At 38.3% G+C, this 22807-nt stretch overlaps 1 protein-coding gene across 4 annotated transcripts in view; it reads right to left on the bottom strand.

Annotated features, from left to right (window-relative positions):
- The window catches only part of PREX2 (phosphatidylinositol-3,4,5-trisphosphate dependent Rac exchange factor 2), a 173171-nt gene that overhangs the window by 123456 nt on the left and 26908 nt on the right, over positions 1 to 22807 (bottom strand). For all 4 annotated transcript variants that reach the window (XM_061342876.1, XM_061342875.1, XM_061342873.1 and 1 more), the window contains 2 exons: positions 1151 to 1222; positions 951 to 1073 (listed from right to left, as the gene is read on the bottom strand). In XM_061342876.1, coding sequence (XP_061198860.1) covers positions 951 to 1073; positions 1151 to 1222 — 195 coding nt within the window. The remainder of the gene's footprint in view (positions 1 to 950; positions 1074 to 1150; positions 1223 to 22807) is intronic.

Genomic DNA, 22807 nt, shown 5'->3' with positions numbered 1-22807 from the left:
CCTGGGGAGATTATTCCAATGGCTGATTGTTCTCATTGTGAAAAATTTTCCTCTTGTGTCAAACCGTAATCTCCCCAGCATTACCTTGTACCATCACCGCTCATGTTTTCCATCTGACTCCTTGTGAAAAGGAGAAACCCAGGGAGAAAACAGAGAGAGTGGCTTATTTGCTGATACCATTACCTATTTTGTCTGCAAACACGTTTGCAAATGCAATCCATACTTTTCCAGTCAAAAACTGATGTTCTCAACTTCTGTAATATGCTTCCACAAATCATTAATCATTTTCTCCTCCCACAACAAATAAACAAAGACTTAGCAAACAAATGGGACTCTAACCAGAGGTAACAATGAAACCTAGACTTTTTGCTAGGCCTATAACTGAAAGCAAACTAAACTGTCCTGATTTTACAGAGCTCTTTAACACTGACATCCTGTTTTGCTCCAACAGGAAAAATAATACTGAGATAAAACAATTTCTACAGGACATACAAACATACTTATGGAGGTACTGCAGCTCTAGGAAGTAAAATAACTTCACAGTCCAGAACTATGGAGATATTTTACCCAGCGTATGCAGTTCTTTGTTAGATATTCACATTTTTGCCTAGCATCAAAGGGGAATAAAAATAAAAAAGCATATTATTACTTTTGCTGTTTCATGCAACCATGGTCCTTGTACCTCCAACCCATGCACAGGCACCAGACTTGTCCATGCTGCAGGGCTGTTTGGCAGCCTGGGCTAATTTGGTGAATATACAGATGGTGATACAATAAAATTCTGCCCATTTTATACTTTCTTCATTCACCTTCCCCCTCTGTTTTTTTTGAAACTATGCAATCAAGTAATATTCTGTCGTCATGACTATGTACACTCATCACAACATAATTAATAAAGACAACTAATAAAGGAAAAAAGTGAAATAAGCCTGTAATAGAAGATGGCCTACATAATGAAGAAAGCAGGTTCCAACTTCATGCTGTGCATTAGGTTCTGGCTGTAAGCACTCCTCCACCAGGGAAAGGAAGTTTTTGTGAACTGCAAGAATATCTTCAATATTTGAAAACAACATCTGCAAAAGAATAAAACATACATAAATAAAACATCAGATTTAAGAAAAAAGAAGAAATATGCAATTATGAGACTAACCTTAACTGTCTCTTCTGTGACATTTTTATCTACTTTGGCTGCAGCACACTGGATCATTCGGTGAAGGAAAGCCTGCATGAAACAAGAGAAATAAGGAAAAAGTTATTTCAGGAAGACTTCAGCTTTTGGCATTCTATGCTTATAATTTGTTTCCCAAATTTCTTATGCTTTGGATATAAAGCCACATCAGTATATTATTCAGAATCTAAACCAAGTATTTTATTTATAAAGTATTTAGTAGTCCTGTTATCATAAGATGATATAAAACCCTATCTATATGGTGTTGGAAAGAATTAAATACTGAAACATTAAAGAGGCTGAGAAACTGAACATTCCACCCTGGACTCATAATGCAATCAAGCAAGAGCAAAATGAGCTATTTTCAGATTCTTGCTCTAGCACTTTACAAATTGACTACAAGACAAGCTAAAATAAGCCACTAATTTCTAAATTAAAACTACTTGGGACATACTATTATGAAATGTAACTCCTACCACAGTAACTACATGTAAGATTTCTGAGGTACTAATAATAAAACCTACTGTAAATTAAATTGGCTTAAACAACAGTCAGCTGCACCTGGTTTTGCTTAATGAAAATGTTCGGTCTTTCCTCCCCAAGAGCCTCATTCTTGGAGATCAAATGAGAATTTAGTAGCACCACTAATGAAACAGCAAAAGAGTAATAAGTTCTTATTATATTTCACATTCAAGAACTGGAAACAGCAAGAAGAAAAGATGTACAGTAAGTCATTCCAAAATAAATTAATCACATTTCAGGTACAATGGATAGAATTAATTTTTATGAATTTATTCCATTACAAAGACTTGGTACATTCTGAAAGTATCTACACACTGGAGACTAAAATCTTGCATTGATAATTCTTCACACAGACATGCATATTCTTCAGTCATTAAGAACTGGCACCATAAATGCACAAATGTCATGTCATTCATAACCATTTTGCTTCAAGTCACTGTGCATTGTACGCCATACACAAACTCATCTAAATTCTGGCATGGTGCAAATTCTGTAAGAAAGGCAATAAATAACCCATATATGGAAGGACAGCAGTCACAGCACCCCTTTTTTATCTCTCTGCTGGGAGTTAAAACATTTTCATTCCCAAGCCATGATCCTTTCTCTTGTGAACAGAACTATGTAACTGGCATTACACATTTTTATTACTGAAGAGACAAATCCAGTTATCCAGGCCATAAACAGAATTAAGTTTGGATCACTGCCAGCATATTGTATGTTTCATATCACTCTCTACAGTGATGTGGATTTTCTACTTCTTTAAACTCCTCTTTTGCCCTGACTATTCATGCTTTCTTTCTAATGTTTTATTGATGGCAAAAAATTGCATTAACTCATTTGCAGCAGTTAACTGTTGATGGATGACAGCTCTTTATATCCTTCCTTGCTATGAATATCCACAGGGGTTATGGCAAATTTGCTGTGCACACTGCCTGCACAGTGTACAGCCAATCCCACATACAGTGAAACCCTGATTTACTGCATGACTCTTCATTAATTTTTGACAGTTTACAATAAACCAGCCAACAATATTCAATACACTTCAAAATTGAGATGGGGGGGGAGGAATATCACAAGAACTACCTCTGAAACTCGTGTCTGTTTTTACTATCTGTAATCTCTCTTTGTTCACATTATTTCCCCATAGACCAAACATACTGCTCATCCGCACTCATGTTATCCCAGAAGATCTTCATTTCCTGTAACTGTGAAGGAAGGTGAACATTCAGTTGGCTGAAGGCGAAACTTGAGAACGATCTGGGAGCTGACGCATTAGTTATTCTCAAGTGATTCAACACACTAGCCAAGAGTCATGAGGTCAAAAAGAGTATATATCAGCAGCAATAAACAGAGTTATCCAAGCAGCACTGTCCCAGATCCCACATCTGCAGAGATCATAAACTGAATCCAGGAAAACCCAAACTCTTGCAAAACCCAGATACAAGTCACTAATTAAGGTAGGGAGACCTAGGACAACTTCAGCCCCTTCCAGCAACTTTGCACAAGTCCATATATGGTTTCTGTACCCATGTTGCTGCAGTAGTGTAGTCATGATGCCAGTCATTCCCAAAGATTTGCCACTTGTCATCCCTATCAATGCAGATTTGCTTCCTGAAAAAACTGTAACATTATGCCCCACAAATCAATGGATGCAATCATCTGAATCTTTCAGATCACTTACATGAGCACTACGAAGCCACACATATCTCAAATTAACTGGAATAATCTCACATTTTCAAGAGGAGTGATGTAAGAGAATTCACGGGAGTGCAGGCAGGCATGGAGCTGTCTACTTCTATCCACCTCCCACCAAGACCCTCCTTGGTGGACTTCACCTGCTGCGGAGTGAGTAATGCAAAGCAATAATGAAGCCCAGGTTTCCACAATGAAAATGCAATTACCAACCCCCTTCCTGGAATGCACAGACACCACTAACTCCACACACACACACAACAACTCTACTCTGGGACTTTGCTAGAGAGAACAGATTCCTGTCATCAGGCGGGAGAATGGAGAAGTAACTGCTTTTGTTACAGTGTTAAGTAACTTTAATGCACCATTGTGTCTATGGAAAAGTAAAGTCTCTGAACTTGTATAAATTCACAGTAGGTCTGACAGAGAGATGACTACTCAAAAGACTTCAGAATTATTTGAACAATAATCAAGAACAACTAAAACCAGTTCTTCAAAAACTGATCAACCAAAAGCAAGTCATTTGTAGACACGGCTTTAAGGAAGATCCCAAAAAAGAAATCACAGGCTTTAAAAGGAAAATATATATGGGTGCCCAGGAACTACTCAGGAGCTGACAGCTGCTAAGCTAACAGAAAAGAAGTTTACAGACCCTTTTGAAGATACACCACAGAAACTATTACTAACCATAGAAAAAACAAACCTGTAAAGAAAATGAAAGAACAGTTAGATGGACATCTCAGCCAATTTACAATTCAGTAAAGACCTGGCCACACAAAAACAAGTCAGAAACTCCTCTGAAATAGCACTGAATGGTTTCTAAAATTCTACCATGACTTTAAGTTGAAGTCCAGACTCATTGCTGAGCATGGCAGTACATGAAGGAGCAAAGCACTGCAAATTACAAGGGCACAGCTGAATAACCCCTGCTGCTGCACTGAGAAAACAACTGTAGCAATCAATTGGGTCCATGATTACTATGCTCAAACTCAGTGCTATTTTATTAACCACGCACACATCAGTAAATTGTGATTCATATTCGCCTCCTGAAGTATACTGCATGTCTTGCTGAGGTTACTTCCAGATCCATCTGCATTAGTGTAGATGCTTTTTAGCACAACATCAAGCATAGAGAACAACACGGATTTCTATGCACTCCACGATTCCAGGCCTTTGTCACCTAGACAGTGATCCTCAACTTTCTTAAAACTTTCCAGGTAGATTCTGGAGTTTCCCTTAACTTCAGCCTTTAGTTTTCTCAAGTAATAGCAAAACCATATGGTTTAAACATAATTTTCTAACTTTTCATCTTGTGCTAGCAGCATTCTACTTACATTTGTATAACACAGGGATTCACCCTTGCAGCACTACAGATGGAGATCTGTGGCCTCTGGCACTCTCTGCCAGCTAGACTCTTGCCGATTTCTCCTTCAAGAGATCTCTATAAAATATTTCAGAGGAGCAAGTTGGCTGGGTACTACAAAGAGCAGGCTAAATTTAAAAGATCAGATGAGGAGGAAAGATAAAAGGGAGGATGTGTTTTTATTTACATTTAAAAACCTAAATAATCCAGTTTCACTTGACAATTTTTAGAACTGCCTATGGAAAAGTCTGTCACTCCAGGCATATCCTTGAGTCACTCTGATTGCTACAGTCTCTGCCTCCATGAAGTCTGAATTTCAAATTACAAACCCCAAGCATCCTTCTGGGAACTTTGTTAACAGAAAATGGCACCTAAATGATCAGTGTACAGCTGCTTTGGAAGAGAAGAAATGGCAAAAAAAGGCTGAGAAAATTCTAAACATGAAGCGGTACATCGTTAGGAGTTTGATGATCTTTAGAAGTTTGAAGATCTTTAGAAGTCTGATGAACTTGCAGACCAAAACATAAGGCACCAACTGAGCCTTTGGAATAAAGGAGCAGCTACGCAAAAAATACATAAGATAACAATTTAGGGCTAAGATTCCCTAACTCCACTCAGGTCCTAATGGGGACATAAAACCTGTTTCTGACTATGTCTTAGGGTCTTCGTACCAAACTGGTAGGGAGAAGGGTAATTCACCTCTACCTTTCAGAAACATGGCAAAGAATTACACAGAACATTTGAAGAAGATTCCATTCTAATAATACCAATGAAGATAACAACATCCTTTTTTTTCATTATTGTATATTTATTACCTGCAAAATATTTTTAAGTACTTTCTGTGTTAGTCCCTGTTCTAATTCTTTCACCCTTTGCCTGACACAGCCGTGACACACTATAGGAAACACCAAGGCCAAAAATACAAACATAAAGACTGAAAATCCAAATTCAAAGAATTATAAATGAATTTGTTCCTTATGCCAAGTGAACACTAACGTGTTTGCTGTCTGTTATCTGCTGCCATTTTGCAGCACGGCAGGATATTTCACAGAGAACGCACAACAAGTTCCTGTTCTGGAGATTTTACTTCTGGTCTTATCGAAACAAGAGCAGGGTTGTTCAGTTGTCTGGTGGGTGTTTTTTTTCTTCCATAGTTGCTCTGTGTGTCACTGGGAAGAAAAACAAAACGGAACAAACAAAAAGAGAAAAACCACACCAGTACAGACAGCACAAGAAGCTGCCAACAGCACAAATTACTTTTCTGACATCTGGAATGAAATCAGGGAAGACAAAGAAGTCTGCCTGCAGAAGATTCGGAGAGCATGAAGGGTTTTCAACTTCTTGACAGCTAAGAAATTATGTCCTGAAATTATGTCAGGGCACCTAGTTCACAAAATATATGTAACTCTTTTTTCTGACAGCAATCATCCTACTTTTGTGAGCCTCGAAACAAATACGCTTTTTTGTCTAGAAAAAAAAGAATTTAAGAAAAAGTTACTTATCTTAGCCCCTTGGATTTCTTTTAACATTGTTTCTACATTTAAATCTATGCCATCCTAAACAAAAACAAGGTGAACTGCAAAACATATATATTTTTAGTAAGGTAATTTCCTGTGTATTTTCACTTTAAGAGAATCAGTACAACTGAAGCACCCAATCTATCATATTAAAGCCTGCTGAATAAAGCTAGCAAGATGTTTTGTACATTAAAACTGACTAAAGTTTTATTTTGTATACTGCCAAAAGACAAAATCCTAAAAGAAACCCACAATAAGGAAAATTTCATATATTATAACATTTATAAGCATCCATGACATTGGGCTCATCATCACAAATGTAGAAAGAAAGCTGAAAGGCTTGTTTTCCCTTTACATTCTTGTGTACATCCCTGGATAGTGGAAAATATCTTGCTCTTTTCACAATATTCTAAATGACCCTAAAGAGAACATGGAGACCTATAGCTGGGAAGAAAACTGCTCAAAATTATAGGTGACTAGCCAAATGTATTTTTTTATCATGGCTAATTCAGGTCGCAGGCATCATGGTAGGATTTTGCACAGCAGTGCAGGTTTTGCTCACTCTTAATTAATTCATGGCAGATTCTGGGTCCCAAAAGGACACCGTGCCAGTTTTATTGAAGCAGTTTTGCTTGATTTTGACACAAAATAAATCACAAAACCCTATTTCAATAGAGAAGAGTCCAGCAGCAATAGCAGCTGTGGTAAGCACTGCGTGTTTACCCAGCTCTTCACATTAACCTGTGCCAGAAGCAGTGGCAGTAGCTGCTCAGGCTGGCTCATGCTACTGAACAAAAGACTCTTCTGCTCTCTCCAGTAATGCACCAGCTGAGACACCACCTGTTTCTCCCATCTTGTCTGCAGGACTGGATGAATCACAACCAGCAGAGAGAGCATCAGCCAAGGTCAGATATATTCTTTCTCCCTACTGTACCTAGAGCCACTTTCAAAGCTTGCTTCAGATTCTGCAGCCTGTAAGGACAAAGAATAGATGGACCACATCTGTAATGCTTTCCGTTCTAGTGCTAAATTCCCTTCTCCATTCACCTGACCCAAAAGGTCATCAGTCTGTGTGAAAGAACATCCCTGGCTTCTTTCCTTCCAGTAAACATGAACTCAGAATTAAACACCCACTCACACAAAAATGATTGCATTCAAAAAACATGGATATTCATAACCTTCTCATATATGATGAATATCTGCCACACTTTGGGATAAACTTGACCTTTTCTCCATCATGTATAATTTATTTTTTTTTATTTTTCTGCTAGAGTTTTTCCTCTATCAGAAAACTCCTTCCATTCTTCCAAGAGAAGAGAAAGCAAACCTCCCCTCACCCTGTCTGTATTTTGATCACCTTTTCTGCATTTCCCTAGTCACTGACAATATTTTTCAACATTTCACTCCACATCTTGTTCATCCTTACATGCCGAATGAGACTCCTAGCTCAGCTTCCTCCTTTAATGAGGAAGTGTCCCCTAAACTGATCTCCCCCATTTCTCAAAACACCTGAGCCATGACTGTGCTTTCACTTTTTATCCCTTCCTTCAACTCCATAGCAGATGAAAGCAAGAGATTTATAGTCAAAGTCCAGTTCCACTCAGCCAGGCAGGAAGTCAGATGTCTCCACCCTCTTCCCTGTACCGAAGCCATTCTCAAGATTTAGTACAACCTTTTCCTGGCCCAAATCAGAAGATATCTGTTCCCTTTTCTTCCCATATGTCACGAATCCTGTCACCCATATCTGAAGTCCTCATTTTGGGAAACTGGTCATCTGAGGACTAGCTATGACCTTACTGGTCAATACAAGTTTGACTGATGAATAACAATGGAGTTACTTGCACAGTCACAGTTAAGATGTTGCCCCAGTTAACTACCAAATCAGAGGCTGGGTATCAGCGTGGCTCACATACGCTGCCGCAGTCTGAAGCCACATGCAAAAATCTGCTAAAAGGTCATCTTGGGATTTTCTTCCTACAGCTTTAGAGAAAGGCCATACACTGGCATAAGGGACAAACACTCATCTGCAAGCTGAGCAGAAGGCAGAGTTTGTCTAATATTTTTGGTAAATATTTTACACAACATGGGCTGCTATTAACCAGGCCTTTATCCCATTAAAAAATAAGAACAAGTTAGACTCCAATCTCAGCATCACCAACTGAGAGTTTTTGGAAAGGTAAGGGGAAAAGAAGGATTTGCCTGTCCCATGTGAATTTCTGAACAGACTGCTGGATTGCAACAGATAAACCAACCAAACAAGAGGCATCCTTGTTAATAAATAAAATGTTTCCAGCATGCCTGTGAAGAAATACAAGATTAATCTTGATTGTATTTTGAACATTTCCTGATGAAGAAAAAAGATACTCTGGGTTGAAAAATGTTCAGGAGTGTGGAATTCCCCCTGTAACATATTGTATAGTCCTTTTGGTGCATGTTACAAAGTGAATAATATATTGCTAATCATACAACTGATCTTGTATTACTCAAGTGGGAATGGAAAAGAAATGACGTCTACAAATAAAGTCTACCTCTCATAAAAGTCAGCAGTTTCCTCAATTTACAGAACACTAGGTTCTGACTGGGAAATTTCAGTGAATTCAGCTGTGTCCACTACCAGCAAATCAAAACAAGAAACTAAGAAACCTCAGAGCCATTGCACATCTGGAAACAACAGTATGTCCCCATTAAACTTCAGTCAATTATAAAACATTTCATACATTTGAAACCTTTATAACTATACATACTATAGACATATATATGTATATACTATATAATATATATAAGTATATATAACTATACATATTTAAAGAAAATCTTTATTTTTCCTTCAACTTTTACTCCCAAAATGATGATTTTTCTAAACTTTTTTTTTTGTTTTGTTTTTTAGTAGGAGAACACCAATTTGGAAGAATTTGATATTTCAAATTTACTTCAGACTAATCCATTCCAATCTGTGTCAATATTTTTGAGACATTTTAATTCAACACATCAGATTTTATTTCTTTTAGCAACTCATGAATTTCATAAAGTGTAAAATGGTCAACGCGAGAAACACACTTACTGTAAATGGCCCCTTTGAAAAAATCAATGTATTCACTTTGAGAAATAATAGTTAATCTTGAATGTACTGCAAGAAAGCCATCCTCTGGTAACCTCCCTTCTTCATCTTTCCAAAAGTCATTAACAGATTTGAAAACAAGTTTGAGCCTTTTCAGAGTCAAAAATATCCACCAGAATTAAGACAGCCATTATCTTTATCACCAATTATGAGAAAAGAACATGAAATAACACATCAGAACTCCACCTTACAAATTAAAATTTAAAGCTTAATTCCTACTGCATCCAAATAAGGGAGAAAAGCTGACTCAGCATTAATGAGAATTAATTAAATCCTTAATGACTAAGGCAGCTAATTTAAAAAAACTCAACTGATTCACTTATAAACTGAGACAACTTGAAACTACTGACAGGCAATCATAATGGAAGCCCACCAAGTCCTTTTTTGCATACTCAGTTTTCAACACATAAAATGTCTGTTTTTCCTAATACTGGATTGCACAGTCCTTGATTGTGAGTTTATTTAATGTTTAATATAGTTAGATATTAATTAGGAATTAGTGTGTTTGAGAGTTTTATAATTTTTATTGCCAGAGCTGTATAAATAAAGTGTGCTTCTCAAACACTATTTAGTGCCAATTCTGGCTGCCATTTGTATCTGCACACTTACGCCAAGAAAAACACAAGTCAGGGAGGAACATGAAACAGCAGTTTTCTATCCCAATTTCAGTTCTTCACAAAGCCTACAGAGAAGCTGTAGTGAGTATAGTACTTCTAATAAGTGCCCTTCTGATCACACACACAAAAATGTGTGGACACATATCCCTAATTTCTATCACTTGTCATTTGGATAGGCCTTATGATGGTCAAATAGTACAAAGTTAACAGGCTCATATACAATGATGGCTCACTTCATTCAACAATCACATTTGTATATGATGATGTTGCTATTTCAATGCATTGTGAAACAAGTTTTATCTTCAAGGCAAAATAAGGTTTTAAGAAAACCTTATTACTTTAAATTACTTATTTCACAGCCAATTCAGATGCTCTTGGCTTCTGAACTCATTTCAGCCACTAGGTTAGCAACATAGACAGTACCACAGAATTATTAAATAGAAACAGTAAATCATAGAAAGGCCTTGAAAATACAGTAAATAATCCCAGACCAAAGGCAAGAAAAATATAGCAAATAATCCCAAGACCAATAGCTTTACTATTGTCAACAAAAGCTAACATAAACAACAAAAAATAAAAATAGCATGGAGAGCAAGCTCCCAAGAAATACAACAAAAATTAAAGTGAATCCACACTTTCATAGATAACTTTGTGCAATTGCAAGATATGCATATAATGATACCACTATTTAAGAATACTAACATTTGCATTTCCAGATTAATGTGAAGTAATTTCAGCAGAGCAGTTTTCATGGATACATTCATGTTCTGTAAATCATGGCAAAAACCCCTATCAATTTAATGTACAATAAACCAGAGTTTATTAAAGCTCAAAGAGAATACTAACCTGCAACCCTTCCAGTGGCCTCAGATGTGCAGCATTAACTATAAATCAATTTTATTATAATTAAAGGAAATGATGTAACAGAAGAGCTGAAGCAGACAGAATGGTCATTAAGGAGGGCTTTAACAATAGCACCCATGAACAAGGCAGCTGAATTTGAACCTTAAATTGAAATCCAAGATTATACACCCTACATTTCAGATGAGAGTCATTCTGATAGCAGACTGCCTTAACAGCAGCTCTCCTTCTATGTAGATATGTAGAGAAGTAAAATTTTGATGCAAATGTTGAAGGGCTTATCTGATGAATTTAGGTAGATTAATCAAGCTTGAAGGAACTAAACTTGCCTACTCTGAGAAACCAAACTGGCTGCAGCAGTAAACTGAGGCTTACAATTTCCGTATACCGGTACAGACCCGGCTCTCAGATCTGCAGGGCCAGAGCCCCAGTACTTCTGATTCAGGATCTCACAGGAATCAGTGACATTCAATGAACAGCACCCCATTTAACTGGATCATGCTGCAGTGCTGAAGGATTAAACTACAACCAGGACTGACTGTCAAAGACATTCTGATTACAAGAAATGAGCTTCAAATCAGTTGAAAATACCTGTTGTTGTTAATTATTTAATAAATCATAGAATCATAGAATAGTTAGGGTTGGAAAGGGCCTTAAGATAATCAAGTTCCAACCCATCTCCCATGGGCAGGGACACCTCACACTAAACCGTATCACCCAAGAAATGCTGCATTGGCACAGGTATAGTTACATGATTTGTGACTTTAAACTCTCATTTTCAAACAAATATTTTCAAGTGGTGGGGAAAAAAAAACATGGAAAACAGTATGACTGTATTTATGCAAGTGTTGCAACCTGGCTTGAAAAACTTATTTTTTACTTCTAAGCAGAACTTAAACAATAAAACCAGTAAATGAGGAAACTACTGTCTTCTGAAGATTAGATGCCAACGTTAGTTGTCTTAACTCCATTCCATAAAGAATAAAAACATATCGAAATGAAAATGATTTTATTTTACAGACAGCTTCATACAAACAAGACTGTTACATGCCCCTATTGCCCGCCATGAATTGGTCTCGTGAATTTTCATCTCCCTGTATGGTTTTGAGCCAATTTCCATGGAAATGCAATCATTAGTATTTTTCTGGCTTATATTTGATTCATGAGATGCCTCAACTGCGTAAATGGAAATAGTTCATCTTTTATTTCTTTACTGGCTTGGAAATAAAGTATATTTCCAAGAAACAGTATAAGACTAAAAAAAAAAATTAACTCTTTTTTCCTTTACCCTGCTATCTAACCATCTGCCGAACTTTAATTGTATCTCAGAATATTTACATGCTAACCCCAGTTCACATCCATCAACCAGTCCCAACACCAATCCCTGAGGGTCACCACTCGTTACTGGTCTCCAGCCAGACATTGAGCCATTGACCACAACTCTTTGTGTGTGGCCATCTAGCCAGTTCTTTATCCACCGAGTGGTCCACCCATCAAATTGATGTCTCTCCAATTTAGAGACAAGGATGTCGTGTGGGACAATGTCGAATGCTTTCCACAAGTCCAGGTAGATGGCATCAACTGCTCTACCCCTGTCCATCAGTTCTGTAGCCTCATCGTAGGCCACCAAATTGGTCAGGCAGGATTTACCCTTAGTCAAGCCATGCTGGCTGTCACCAAGCACCTTGTTGTTTTTCATGTGCCTTAGCATGCCTTCCAGGAGAATCTGCTCCAACATTTTGCCAGGCACAGAGGTGAGACTGACTGGTCTGTAATTCTCTGGGTCACCCACTTTCCCCTTCTTGAAAATGGGGGTTATATTTCCCTTTTTCCAGTCATCAGGAACTTCACCTGACTGCCATGATTTTTCAAATATGATGGCCAGTGGCTTAGCAACTTCATTCGCCAGCTCCTTCAGGACCCATGGATGGATTTCATCAGGTCCCATGGATTTGTGTACGTTCAGGTTCTTAAAATGGTCTCAAACCAGTTCCTCTCCTACAGTTTGCCCAAGGTCTTCATTCTCACAGTCCCTGCGTCTGCCTTCCAAGACTTGGGTGGTGCGGTCAGAGCCTTTGCCAGTGAAGACCAAGGCAGAGAAGCCATTAAGAACCTCAGCCTTCTCCAAATCCAGGGTAGCCCGTGCTCCTGATAGCTTCCAGAGGGGGCCTATGCTGTCCCTACTCTGTCTTTTATTTGCTACATACCTATAGAACATTATTTTAGAAAAATAAATGGAGCATATTCACACCCAGAACAGAGCTGCAGAAATAAAGCCACATCATTTGAATTTATCCACATTAGCTGGATTGTCTTACTGTCAAATAGATTTGTAATTTCAAGAAATACAGACCTAGATTCTATGCGCATGCTGGGGAGAATCAACTCCCCACACACAGGGTTTCCAGCTCTCACTGGTTCTTTTCTCCTTTCCCTGTTCAAGCACAGACTCTTTTTTTTAGTTCTTATGTAGGTCTATGGTCTGTCTTTGGCTTTGTTGATTTCCCAGCACAATTGCACAATTTCACTGAAGCGTCTGTGAAGCATGTGTTGTTCTTCAGGAATACAAAGATTGTATGGCTGTTCCTGCTGCTTTCATTAATTTTTATAAGGGAACAGAAGACAAAACCTGATTACAGCACAATTTTTGTTACCCTCTTAATGAAATTCTTTGCTTGAATGCTGGGACCTTAAGGTGAGAGAGGTTTTTATTACCTTATCCTGAAATAAGAGCCTCAATCTTTTAGGTTACACTCAAAAGCTTTAAATCATTCTCCAGTCGAAGCACAGAGAATTGGAAATATTATTTATTTTTTAATATTAAATTGTAAAAAAAATTACAATAAAAATTGCCCCTCCCAATCAGTCCACAGGGACAGTCTGCAAAACCAGTACTTGAATTAAAAAAGGAGAATAATCAGCTGTAACAGCATCACACCAATCACCCTTCTCACCGAAGTACCTGCACATTAACTGCAGAAAAGTACAAGCAGTGCACGCTGGTGGCAACTGCCATCTGTTAACACTCAACCAGAGTTTGACAGCACTTAATACTGCTCATACTAGGACATACTGCTGATTATCAAGACACCCACATTGATTACACAAACTGAAGTCTCACCGAGTCTTACCACATAAGGTTACTCAAGGATATGGAACATTTTTTATTACTATTTTTATTTCATTCATGAAGCTGCTGCGAGGAACATACTTGCTGTTCCTATTCTCCAAAGGAAAAAAAAAAAGTCTAAACCATTCAAAACCCCAGATACCAGACTTCTAAGAACAACACAAGGGAACAATGGTGTTAGCGGGATCAGGAAATCAAGAAACCATAAATAAATATCAAGTATTGTTTTCCAGCAGCTTCAATAGTTTTGGATCCTGCAGTCCATCCTCTGCATGAGGAAATGACGCGTCTGCAAGTTTCCCTCATGTCCACAATAGATCACTATAGTTTGCCATACCTAAGCAAACCATCAGCATTGAACTTGCAGATGGGGAGCCATGCACAGGCCCATCTGCTGGGCAATAAAATCTGTGACCACAGATTCATTTCTTGACTACAGGGTGCTGCTCCTTCACTACAAAGCTTAATTTCCCCCTTTTAAGGAACACAGTGTACAGCTGTCTCAAAGATGACCAATCCATCTGCATGAACTTACCGGTAGTGACAGCTTGAAAATGTGAGCAGAATCACTCCAGGGGCAATACCATGGCTAGGGAGCAGCTTTAGAAGGAGAGCTGACACCAAGATCAACTGAAAGACTTCAGGTCTATACATGACCTCAATAAAAACCTCCTGCCCATAGGAAGGACCAGCAGCAGGGAGGCAAGTGAGGCAGTGTGTCCAGGGCAAAATGTTCTCTACTAACATTCCAGATGTACATTATTCACAATTATAGAATCATAGAATAGATAGGGTTGCAAAGGACCTTAAGATCATCTAGTTCCAACCCCCCTGCCATGGGCAGGGTCACCTCACACTAAAATACAGCAGAAGTGAAGGAAAAAGAAAAACTTGTGGGAAGACAGGCTCATTTTAAATTAGTAAGCCCAAGCCCAAAAAATGAGTACTTCACATACACAAATGAAGCGGACACTACACAAACAGGCTGAAATCCTGTCAGAAGGAAGCAAAAAGAAAAGCAGATTGCCTGGTCTTTCAGGCTTAATCTTACTTCTCCCAAACTGCCTGTTAAAAAGTTACTAATTGCTCGTCTTTGATTTTTTTCCAGTGGCATGTGAAAGAAACTGGGGTAAGTACAGAGGAAAGTTGCCAAATCCACAGAGTTAGAAACTTTCCACACACTTCTTTTCTTTTTTTTTTTTTTTTTAGAAGAGACAGAGCTTCACTTCAAAATATTTTTCTAGCCTCTTCTACTGTGAAGTCTGTAGTGCAACGATTTAGAATGGATGCTATCTCTATAGATAAACAAAACCATCATTCCCAAGAGATTTGACCTTCACCTTCCATCCTAAAATAGCGTGGCCGATTACACAGCAGCAGCAGCCCACATCCTTAAAATATGTTTGACTGAATTAGGGAATTAAGCACTGTTCTTGACTTCTAAAGTTTGCTGTAGACTGCAACTAACTAAAAGAATAAAATATACAACTAAAACAAACAGTTATGTTTGGCAGAAAATACATTCCAACAACTAAACAGTGATGCAGTACTACATACTGCTGAATTTGTTGTCCTTGTTAAAAAGAGGAGCCCAAAAAAATGCACAAACCAACTTATCATTACATCGATTTGAGCAGTAAACTACAAGCTTCCAGGAAGTTTATCATCCTGTTTGCCGACTACAATTCGGCTTGTTTTGTTTTGATACCATGTTCCTGTTCCTTCAACTCACGTCCTCCACACCAAGCAAACATCACTCTGACTTTACTCCAAGCACTTCCCCAGCCTATATGCTTTCTCATCCCAGAGATGCTGTAAAGAGTGTTGTAGGCCAGAAACACCTTCACATCTTCTCTCAGACTGAGGGAAAGAGCAGAAGTATGTCTCACTTGGCTAGAGAAGGGTAAAAAAATGCACCTATGTGAATATACCATCCTAAATTTACTGCATACTTAGTGACCAAACACAGCGCAACCATTTAGGTAACAGGATGTTAATCTGATGCATTGTCTTTTAAAGAGAAAACCACTGCAAGTCCAACAAAAAAATATTTAGTTTACAATTAGGCCTCTATTTGTTGGATATTACATTTTAATCCTATCTTTAACATAATTTTAATAGACTTTTTTCTTCTTTCTTCTACTTTCTACACTACTCCACCAGAATTATCATTAACAAATGTCAGAAGGAAAGCATAAATCTACAACACAGTCTCAGCCTTAATATCGCCACTATCATTCTGCCACAGGGATAATTCTGATGACCAACATGTGATACTGATCACTACACAACTTAGATTTTACTATCCTTTAAACGGCTTTCTGAAAATTCTGTTCTAAGTCTGGGATAATGGGATTAACTCTATCACACCAGAGCTAAGGCAAAATTTAAACCCTTATCAGTGATTCTATAAGCCTCTCTCAAAAGTAGTAACTTTTGAAATACCATAGTCATCACAGAAAACTGAGCTCCCTTTATAAGAAGATAAATCGTCTGAACAACGTGAGTTCAAACATTAGCATGAGAGAAAAACTAATCTGGCATTAAGGAACATTTTCTCCTCTCTTTTATAGTCTCTACCATTGTCTTCAAGGCACAATAAGCATGCATCACATTGTACTCTGTGTAAAGAAACTCAGCATCCAGGACTAAGACAACTGAACAGAAATAAAATTTCAAGGAAGTTTTGTAATATGGCAAATACTGCACACTTTGCTTCCAAGCCCTGAGTGAACAGGCATCCTGATTGTATATAATAGAGAAATACAACATCATCAGAACAGAAAAGCTTTCTGGAAATGCCTCCATGTAGTGTCAAGGACAATATGGTAAGGATTTAGTACACAGAGCTGTCATACATGAAGATGATTCCAGATCTAAAGAACTTCAAGGAGCTCATAGACCCAGGATCCCTTCTGTAAGCACCAGAAATCTCGTCCCATTTTCCAAAGGGATGGGTGACATCCAGATATTGTTTTTCAGTTATCCATTCAGACAGCAAGGACACCTCTTTTTTATTGTCTTCTAAAGAAATGGACCAAAGGAAAAGAGCACAATTTCCTGCAATTTTGAAAAAATCAGAGTTCACCTAAGGAACAAAGGAGGGTGGAGGCCCCAACACTACCAAGACCAAGAGTAAGTGCTCGGAAATAGGCAACACTTATAAGCACACCAACTTACAGCAACCAGACCAGGCTCAAATAAATAAGCCTGACAGACAAAAGGAACGCAAAAAGAATTCTCCAGGTGCAGAAAAGGTGGGCCAACATGAAGCCAAATCCCCAGTGAAGATGGGGATAGCTAAGCCAAGAGCAGCTCAATACATCAGCACACTTTGCAAAGCAAATGCTCAGAGAATGTAATGGCCAAGGTAGTCTTCCTGATCCTGTGATACTACCTGGCATTGCACTGTGCATTTTCAGACAGAAAGGAGCCTTGGCTGTGGGCCTTTTTTCAAGGGCTAAGGCAGAAAAAGGAACAGATTAGCAGCTGCATCAGACTGAGAAGTCAACCAGAAGTACAGATACCCTTTCACAGAGCTGATATGTAAACAGGTAGCAGCAGCTAGCATGGCTTTACACAAATATGTACGTGCCTACACAACTGTGTTCAAGAAAGCAGGACACCAAGTCATTCTGTAAACATGCCACAGCACTCTATTTTTATTTTCTCTTACAAAACTGGACATTAATTTGAAAAGATTTTGTAACATGCTCCTATTCATCAAATGGGCAAGCACGTTGTAATTGCACAGCTAGATTCTTCCACAGTACCCATTTTTGTCAAATTTCTGCATATGAAAGATTCCAGCAGCAAAGTTCTGGATCACAACACACTGTGAAACCAGAAGCATTTTTGAATGCACCTTGCACAAGCCTCTGTGCAATGCTGTCAATAGCTAATCAACATTCTTTATTTGGGCAGCAAAGGTCTCGAAATTTCCCAAAGAACAAGCAAAGCTGTCAATGGATTTGAGCTTCCCGCTCCTTCATATCAGATTCCTATATGGGACTCCCAGGCTACCATATAAGGGAATCCTCTGAGAAAACACCAGAAAACAAAACACATATCTCTTCTGAACTATTTCGCATTTATTGGAACTGAATGCATGTTTCCCCTCCCCTCGCCACAAGAGAGAAAAAAGGACCTGCTTGCTTATTGTATTTGCCCTGTTTTGTTCATGTCCTAGATAATGGAGAAAATGAGGCAAAATTCTGGTCTTTCTTCTGAAGGAGCACTTTTTCAAGTTTTCCCATTAATTCTATGATGTAGGTCAAACTCAGAGTTCACATCTTGCGTCCCAAAGCCTCCTTCTTACCAACCAACTAGACCATTGTTTTTTCTATTGGATCACACAATATAGCCTAAGACAGGCAAGTGGGGGCTTCTTAAATCCCAAAACCTTCTCTGCGTCCACTAGGAAGTCAGTACATAGTGCAGTTTTTCGGAAAGCAGTTCCTGGTAATTCACACACAGGTTGCTGAGCTACGGCTATTTATTTCTATTTTTTTTTTAGATTATGTAGTACAATTTGTGCAATTCAGGTAAAGTAACAAAGTCTGGATGAGTTTGGCCCACAGTACTGGGCCAGGGGATGCAATGCTCATGCGAAAGCTTCTGTGATCACCAGAGGAAACTATCAGCAGTTCCTTCAAGCTCTTCGGTCTCATAGTTTCCAGTGCTGTGAAAATCTGCACGAAGGTCTGATGTGTCTAGTTCCTGAGATTCCTGGGTGCTACAGACAAGCCAAGTAGACACAATCCTCATAGCTCCTGTGTTTAGACTATGTATGTACTTTGCAGTCCCCATGCATGCCAACAGATTAATTTTCAACCACAGGAAAACTTCCCCGGCCTTACTGTTTGCCTCTGGCTGGAGCAAGTGCAAAACTGCAACATCCTTGATAGGAAGGAGGTTCTATACTCATCTGCTTCCATGAACCAAGTCTTGCTATCAGAAAATATCTATACGCCTCATCATTGATTTCAGTGAAAAAAAATTACTTTGAAAAGATTAACATTTTGTCATCAGTTTTCAACGCTAATCCAGAGTTGAATTTTTTTTGCTTATTGACCACTTTATGAATAACTGTGATCAGATTTTACTAAAAGCTTTTTCACTATGCTTCAGAGTATGCATAGAGGACTATCACTCTGAAGTGCTTTGCTAGTAGTCTTCACACTCACAGAAGCAGATACAAAGTCAAATATATTGACTGTTATCAGATCCACCACAATGATAAATAAAATTAACAGGTTTTCTAACAATTTAAGAGTGACATGGGACATGTCAGAAAGACAAGTATCTGGATAACAATCACTAGGGCTTCAGAACTCAACAGCAGATTTCCTGCCTAGTCAGTTACTTAAATCCAATAAATGATAATCATTAAGTGCTTTCTTTAGAATTCCTTTGTATCTGTATAACATATAAGAACTTCCTCATCTATCAGTCTGAATGAGTTTTCCAAAGATGTTAATAGTACAGAGGGGACAGAGCAAAAGCTGACAGATGGAACATGAGGACCTTAGTATAACAACCTTGGTTACATAGCTTCAAATGCCAGATTTATTATGAAGTGGAGTAACTTCTCACTGGCTATAGCCACCCTACATGGCGGCTTGACTGTCCTATAATGTAAATTATACACTTACATATGCACTGTCTCACATTAGGCCCTACAGGTGAAAAAAGTCAGAATATTATTAAAATGATGTGTAATTGAGAGGATATTCTTTTCTGGGTTCTTGTGTTTTTTGTTTTGTTTTGTGGTACTGTTGCTCGTGTATATAGCAGATATGTTCCCTTGTTTTGCCTTCCTAATGAATTACATACTTTACCTGCATGGTCTAGTCCTGCTTCTATAGTTCTCATGCTGTTAGATGAACCTCAGGGGAATATAATTGAATTCAACCACATATTTTTGATAAATGTCATGTTACCCATTTAAACTAGGCTATGTATGAAGTTAAATTAGGCTATTCTAAACAAAAAGTAAATTGTCTGCTAGGTTTTGTCAGGATATTGTCACTTGCAGCGCTCCATCACACATGGACAAAATGGTAACGCCTTTTTTAGAATTTGGTTATATGGGTATAGTAATTTACAATATGTTTTAAAGTCCTCTTACATGATTCCAAGTATTTGGCTAGGTTTACACTGGGTTAGAACTTCAGGATCAAGGTGTTTTTTTTAAATTGGGTATACCATAATTCATTTTTTGGAACGGACAGACACTCTCAGTGAAATATATTCTTCAAGCGTTCAGTCAAAGCCTATGCAAGGCAAAATCCAGCATTGACATTTCATTCAATATTTTTGCTTATCCTTAGGACTGCATGCTAAACATACCAGACTCAAGTCTCAAAAGTTCATAAAAGTGTAATCCTTGAGAAAGTGTTATAACTTGCAACCGTTGGTATGTTCTTGCCCCTTTTTCCCCCACCACAACATTTAGACTGTAGAAATTTTCAAGGTCCAACATTCTCCTATAAGAAAACAAATCCCCAAAGATCACTTCACTCAACCTCACTTGCAGTCAAAAAAAAGAGCTGGAGAAAGCACTTAGAACAATAAGGATGTGCGGATGCAAGCAGGAACTCAACTTTTTTTCATGTTTGAAGAACATCCCTCTGAAAGAGGTCAGAGACCTCAAAGGTAGGAGGCTCGTAACTAACTCTGGGCTTAAATAATGTCAAGACCTCAAAGGTAGGAGGCTCGTAACTAACTCTGGGCTTAAACAATGTCAAGGACTCTCCTTATTGTGCTACATGAAAGCACATTCAATGCTAGCAATACGGCATCAAAGAATTAGTACTTCTATCTCCTTTCATGCATTAGCCAGTTATGTTTGCAGTTTGCAGAAATGTAGCACTCTGGATTACGTCTTATAAAGTATCCAGGTTACATCTTAAAAGAAAAACTCCAGCTCCTGTGAATAAAAAGAATCCTTAAATCATTTAAGACTTACAAGCCGTGCTTTCAGAAGCATGTCCACAGCCCCAGAGGACTCAGAGGCTGTGCTTTTCCTGGGTTCTGCTATACCAGCCAGCCCAGCACTGCTGCCCAGGAAGCGTGAATGAGGCATGGCAGTCTCAGGGAGCTCTTCCAAGGTGTCCACAGAGGCAGAAAAGGTCTGCGGTTTCCATTCTGACTGAGCCCCAGTAAGTGTTCAGTCAATAATAGATAGATAGCTACACAGATATATCAATGGATCAATCACACAGTGCACTTACTCAGTGTTTACTGCAGGCTTTTTACCCCCCTTTTTCTTTTTTAAGATTACTAGCAACACAAGTGCAAAAAAACATCAGCTTCTAAACATTTGGAGAACAAAAATTATGCCTCTGTACTGAGGCACAGTCATCCATGGGTATGGAAGCACTTCACAACACACTGAGCTTCCAAACATACTTGCAACTTTAAGTATCTTCTGCACATCATAGCTGTAGAAGCCCAAAGTGAAACAGGGATGCTACTCCATGTTTGCAACAAAGCACAACTCCTGTATATATATAGTCAGCTAGCATTCTTTGCAAAGAAAAGTGACTTCTGAAAAGATGCAATTAAAAGGCATAATTTTCATGAAGGACAATCAAAACCGAGAGGATTAAAGCCACGTAATTCATTAAATCCACTTATGTTCAGCTGGAATATTTATTAACGCCCATATTCCCATAACAGATCTACATAACTGTAAATGTACCCCAGCAAGAAGCCTTCAGTGCCTAATAACTCCAACTAGTGCAGAACACAGGCACAGCTCTGCAGTGAGATAAACTGGAAACATCACATGTATTCACCTTGCCAACAGAATTTTAGTATGGCTTCAAGGAAATGCACAGAAAGGGCCTCGATTCTCAAACTTCAGCATAACAGTTATGATGAACCTTTCCACTCCCTAGGCTCCATGCAGCTCTCTGAAAGTAACTGTGTAATTAATTCATATAAAAAGAAGAAACTTGGAGCATAGTCAGTGGTTGTACAAGAAACACTTCCTGATGTTCTTACAGGAAATAAGGCCCATCACTGTCCCGGTCACCTTCCGCTTCAAGTGCGGAACACATTCCTTTGATTTTGTCTCCCCTTTAACAAAAACATAGCAACAAGAGTATTTAAATAAAATAATCCAAAACATAACCCTCCTGAAACAAAACACTTCACTGTACATGCTTCCCCCCCCAAGCAGAAAGGATGAAAAAGCTCAGATGATATGACAAATGTTAGCTACATCACTTAATATATAAATGGAAGTCACTCATCATAATGTCCACAGTACAAGAATTTACGTAGGGGTAAAAGCTAGAGAGCACTCTTTCTATCCTAGATGGATATTTTTTAGCAAATAGTTTTACAAGTGACGCACACATTTCATTGGTTTTTCTGAAGCATACAGCTTTGAAACCTTATTTCAAAACTCGTGTTTAAGTGTGCACACAGTAAGTGCTCGAAAAGGCCCGTTTTGGAAATCCCTCAATTCTTGCATCAGAATTAAGCTGCTTGTATCTGTTCTGTATGTATGTGTTTTTACAAAATTTGCATCAAGTCTGAAATGCAAAACTTGCCAGTCCACTTCTTACCAACTGCTTTTTCCTTTAATCTGTGTAACAGACAAAGAAATGAATGTGAGGTTTTAAAGGGGTTTTTTTTATGATTTTATTTTTTACCTTTAGAAATTACGATATTTGCAAGCAAAATTTTGAGCAAATTAGCTTGGAGAGATCACTGTCTTTCAACTCCCCCCTTCTTTTTTTATGATTACTAAGAAGTTACAATAAAATGCCACAGTCAAAAGGTCAGAGAATCATGAACCTTACCAA

This window comes from Neopsephotus bourkii, unplaced genomic scaffold (assembly GCF_033783945.1).
Source record: "Neopsephotus bourkii isolate Nb327-2 ecotype Australia unplaced genomic scaffold, CSIRO-AGI_Nbou_v1 NB_1820, whole genome shotgun sequence".
In the NCBI taxonomy this organism is placed as follows: domain Eukaryota; kingdom Metazoa; phylum Chordata; class Aves; order Psittaciformes; family Psittacidae; genus Neopsephotus; species Neopsephotus bourkii.
The sequence above is the reverse complement of the archived record's forward strand: the minus strand, read 5'-3'. Positions and strand labels throughout refer to the sequence as shown.